The sequence below is a fragment of the Anopheles marshallii genome, chromosome 3 (assembly GCF_943734725.1).
Source record: "Anopheles marshallii chromosome 3, idAnoMarsDA_429_01, whole genome shotgun sequence".
Taxonomy (NCBI): Eukaryota; Metazoa; Arthropoda; class Insecta; order Diptera; family Culicidae; genus Anopheles; species Anopheles marshallii.
The window spans coordinates 78,679,356-78,684,650 of NC_071327.1; the positions used below are offsets into that span (position 1 = coordinate 78,679,356).

General features: G+C 43.1%; 1 protein-coding gene across 1 annotated transcript; it reads right to left on the bottom strand.

Annotated features, from left to right (window-relative positions):
- Positions 1-1,652: 1,652 nt before the first annotated feature.
- LOC128713193 (ovochymase-2-like) lies at positions 1,653-2,644 on the bottom strand. Its single transcript, XM_053808054.1, has 2 exons — positions 2,005-2,644; positions 1,653-1,933 (listed from the first exon to the last, which is right to left on the bottom strand). Exons 1-2 carry the CDS (start codon positions 2,642-2,644, stop codon positions 1,653-1,655), a joined length of 921 nt encoding a protein of 306 aa, XP_053664029.1.
- Between the last annotated feature and the right edge of the window lie 2,651 nt (positions 2,645-5,295).

Below are 5,295 nucleotides of genomic sequence, written 5' to 3' on the forward strand. Positions count from 1 at the left end.
GGATAAGAACGGTATACGTACTTACGGAACCCCGGTTCTGGTGACATTGCAATCCGAAATGTGCACTTGCTGGATCGATCTTTTCATAGGGAAGGTACAATCATTTCCTTCGGAGGAAGCACAAACTGTAAACGATAGGAAGCAATCAAAACGGGCAATATGTGCGTCAATCGGAAACGAGCGCCCGGATAATGGCATGGGATGCTTTCCAACCGTCTAACTATTTCCGTCGATTGAAGCCCCGTGGATGGGTGAGATCAGTGTGTTTGTCTGGGTTAGATTAAGGCGATAATGGTACGTGTTGGTAAAGTTTATGTTAAAATATGATTCACTAGAGACCTTCCAAGATACAACCCACACTACCGATCTCGAATGCCGGTAAAGCACTGCGCAACAGTATCAGAGTGTTTGTAATAATCAGTTGTGCGAATGTGTTGCGCTTTTCCTCGGAGAGTATCGCTTATGGCCGGCTTCTTTATTCCTCAGTTCAAGGAAACGATGAACCAAAAATAGTTGCAAGTAAGCACAATCGTCTTGCTTCTCAAGAAAATGTTTGCAACGTATCCCGCCACCACACAGACCGGTGGACGATTGATATTTAATGTGCCATAAGGGCGGAAAGGCGATTTGGGAGTTAGTTAATGCAACTTGTATCACTCTGTCAATGGTCATCTGTTGGCAGGTTTCGATGGAATAAGTGATTTTAGTAGATGGGAAAAACTAGTTGCTATAAATTTACAACGAGTAAAAGTTGTTGCTTCGTGGATTTGGATATACATAAAGCTATTCCAGTTTTTCCCCATGACGATTTCAATCATTGTTTCCGTTAGCAATTATTTGCACGCCTAAACTTAGGCAATTGAAATATAAAATAAAATTAAACACGTGTTAAGCTGTAATGTTTCAACGAAATGTGTACTATTAAGTATATTTCTCAACCAAACTATAGTATTGAACTTTTATAATGAATCAGATGATCGCAGATTCACAACTAGCGCAAAATCCTTATATGCTATCCGAATTGCATACCTTACGGCGTTTAATATTATTGCGTTACATTTTTACGGGGATACTGAACAATTCGTCATTTCATATCCGAACCAGTGTTCAGCAGCAGTGAAGTTTGTGAAGTTCACAGATCCTCTGTTTAAATAGACAACACGTCACTTGCTATTATAATGTGCCAGCTGGTTGTGGAACTAAATGGTTCTCCCACCTTCGAACGTGTAATGCAATTTAACCACCCAACGTATGTTACTGAAATGACGGTAATATCATAATCATAGAATTAAAAAAAAATAATACATCCCCCCAAATCCGCTTTAATCTGCTAAAGCTTCTTTGATGTTGCATCATACGGACTGCAAATGAGCGATGAATACCGTGAGCGATACACATGTTATAATTTTGCTGCTAACAATAGGCATGCCTATGAACAGTAAATTATACTAATAAATCACACCACCTGCTGTGCACACGTCCACGATGATGTTGTATTGGGATACGACCATTAAAGTTAGATAAAGGCCCACCCATGTGCTTTGTCGTGCCTGCCCGTAAGGGAAATACTGTACATGACTCGTACTAGAAAGTTCTAGGCATGAATTTATTTTCCACATTTTTTTCTCTACATTATATACTCAATGGTGCGTTCACGGGGTGCTGATTGGGTCAGGGTGTTGAGTTCGATTTTCGGATGTGTCTGTACTCATGGTTGACTCCACTTGTTGATGTTGTGACTCGAGCGCCTGCATGCGGTCCCTTATCCAACCGGTGTACTTTGCCACATTGAGCAACCCCGTCAATGTGTTCACACCACACTGATAGTAGCCCTTCGGTGCAATGCCAAACGTTGTCATCCCTCGCAGATAGAAACGATCCTTACGCTCAACGTAGAACCCGCTACCTCCACTGCCACTGCACACTGGCGTTACTGCAGTGACACATTTAGGTGTTAAGAATGGTTTTCCCTTTTTTATTCTCCCTTTCGGCCAGCACACTTACCAGCACAAAAGAAGTCGCTGTGCTGGAACAATTTCTCCGTAAACACCTCCATGCAGCGGCTTTGTCGTAACACTACCGTCATTGCGCTTTGCAGCACGCTCGCGTACACATTGTGCGCCCCAATACCCCAACCCACACTGGTACCGCGCGTACCCTCTAGATCTTCCCCGCCCTCCGACCCTGATTCCTGGGCGGTCGGTTCTGGCCATAGACAGATCGGACGAGCTAGCGTCCCAATCGGAATTGCATCCTGCAACTGCAGAAGGGCTATGTCGTCACTAAAATCCGGTGCACGATAATCGGGATGTATGATAATCGACTCCACCCGGCACCTGTTGGTGGACTCCTTCTGGGTCAAATCGTTGACACCGTATTGCACCGCAAGGATCTCACTCCGGTAGGGTTTTACGCAGTGTGCCGAACCGATCACCAGCCAGCTGGTTACGATCGTACCTCCACAGAAGTAAAGACTGTTGTTATTCTCCGTCCGATACAGTCCCACGTGAAATGGCCAACCGACGGATGCATTGCGCATTCCACATTCCACATCACCCTGACTCGTACCCTCTATTGCACGCTGTGGAACGGCTGTCTGCAGAACAGTGAGACTGATCACAAGGCGCACACTGACACTCACCATCACTGTGTGGCTTTCAGGTTTGTGGAAGTCAAACGTATTGCTGAGAATAATGCAAACCAAACAACAGCCAAAAACAAAACGCCCCGAACCTGAGACTAATTCTTTAAATTGTCTTCAGCACAACTCGGAAGGTTTGCGGAACACCGACACCGCCGCCGGGTGGATTTTCACCGTGTGATCGCTGCGGGCTTGTCGGCTGCAGACGACACGTTGATAATCTAGCCCCAAGCACAGTACGAAAGCAGTCATTAAAAAGACATTACTGTTTATCGCACCTTCTTTTTCATTTTTGCTCTTGTTGCGCTGTACGTGTGTGGGAGTACGTTCGTGTCCTTCCTCTTCCGTGCAAATCCCGTACAAAAATGAGGATCATAACAAGTACGCAGTGGCCACAGTCGGACGCTCTTTGTTGCAGTTCCATTTTTTAACCAATTTGCTACTCGTTCATCGCACATCGCTAGAAAATCTCATTCAGAGCATGCTTCCGGAGGTCGGGGTTTTAAAACTTCAAAGTCCCCAGTACAAAAAAAAAAGAGTACACCCTGGCTTAATGTCTCACCAAAAAATCCCCTCGTGCATACAAGTGGAACGGAGGGTGTGAATGTGTGCGTGTGTGTGTCCATTTTGTAAGAGTCATCATGCTTCTCTGACCGCCGATTAACGCCACGCCACAACCGTTGTTGGTTGGGGCGCTGACGGGAGCAGAAAAGAGTACCGTACCACAATGGCGCCATATTCACCACGCCAGCAGCAGATTGCAGCTGCCATTGTCATTTCATGTGACGTTTAGGTGACATCCGTTTAGTGTGCGGTGATGGTACTCTGCTTTCGGTGGCTTCACCGGCCAGTGAAGGAGTTTTTGCACTGACGCAAGCAAAAATATTCGGTAAGTAACGAGAAATTATGTAATGTTCTACTTGGCTTATATGCGTGTTAGGTAGTTTTTTTTATTGAATTAAAAAACAAATAAGATTAATAATTTAATTTTTGTTACGTAATATTTTTGTATTGTTTCTTCAGTTTGTCACAAGTGTAAATAACAAGAATCAAGGAGCCTAAAGGTATGCAAAATAAGGATTTGGTGGTTTTATAAAGAAAGTGAAGGGGGAAATTATTTTGGAATAGCGAGTATTATTATTCTCACATATTACAATCAATAAGCCTTTTATATAAAAATAACATTAGCACCATTCGTTGCACGTTTGCTTCACGATAAAGGTAACAGTTTTCCCAAAATTGTTTTTTTATGCTTTAGTTTGTTAATAATCTTCTCATTGTTACAAACCAGCCGGTAGAAGAAGATTTTCCTCTGTGATTGTTTTTATGTTTATCATATTACGGAATCAAGCTAAGCCCCGGAAATGTTACATTCAATAAACGAACAAACCACCGAGTGTACGAGTTCCATCAAATCAAAATCATTACCACAGCCTACCGCTATGCGAATCATCGCCTACTAACACTGCTGACGATGCGTGCCACAAGCACATATTTTATTTCACTGCTTGGCACATAAAAAAACACACACACATTTGACCATCCCCCCAGACTTGCGGGGTGCTTTTGGCTATCTATTCCATTTCATTTCTCTCAGACAATCTTTGTTATTTGTTGTTCGTTTATTTTCGCTGTGGTAAAACATCCGAACTACCTCATTACGATCATTATCGTAATCGGAGCGTTTTGTTGAACGGTTAAGATAAGATAACGATAGCGCCTGGCACACCGTATCATCGCCTCCCGTCACAGTTACCGGTATTTTTCGCAATCATGCTGCGGAATGCGCGGTTGTCGTTGTATTTTACTTTTGGTTGCAACATTTTATTGCGCCACATTAAAATATCTTCATAACGCGATATAATTTACATCTCAAGTGCAGTAGGACGAATGATCATGATTTATGGCGCCGACGATTAGCATTCGTTTACAGTCATCATCATCATCATCATGTATGATGAGCATAAGACCCATCTTAAGGATGGGGTAAATATTTTAAACCTACATACTTTTTTACGACAAGGACTGGTATTAAAATTAAGCCTCCCTGATATAAGGCCGCATAAGCCATGCGGTTGTTGTTTATTTTAAAAAGTTTCTATCCGAGTATGGGATTAAAGCGTTTTACTTCTTTTTTCACTATTCGTATAGAACGGTTAGGCCGTATTGCTTAAGCAGCTTTTGCTGCTTTATCAAACGTTCTGTTTACTGTTCTGCTTCTTTCCGCCGGCAGCATAAGGACGCATTTCATAAGATCGAACTGTTTCCGGTAAAACGACCGGCACTCTAGGATGCAGGGCATCGATTTTAGTTTAATTGAAATTTGTACCCATTCATCACCGCTAAATCCCTTCAAAATCTATTTCGGAAATTGCATCTAACCCGGAACCTTGAGTTAACCGTACGAAGAGAGGCACTGGTGGTTATCCCACCACTGAAAACGGAACCAAGACGCACCGGGGTTGCGTTCGGTTCGGGGAAAGGATGCGCTACAATTGAGGTCCACCGCACGTGCCATCGAAAGCCGTACACAAAATTTATGGTTTTGCAAGTTTCCAATTTCCGAAAAATAAAATATTCACTCTGCAGCAGCTAGCTCAACAAGGCTCGCTTGCAGTGCGGCCAAGTTCACGGATAAGATTTGAAAAACTTTC

Bases quoted from the DNA above. Each gene is read 5' to 3' on its own strand.
- LOC128713193 (XM_053808054.1), bottom strand. From the start codon at position 2,644: ATGGTGAGTGTCAGTGTGCGCCTTGTGATCAGTCTCACTGTTCTGCAG. The intron at 1,934-2,004 runs GTAAGTGTGCTG...GTGTCACTGCAG, and splicing joins CAGCGACTTCTTTTGTGCTG to TAACGCCAGTGTGCAGTGGC.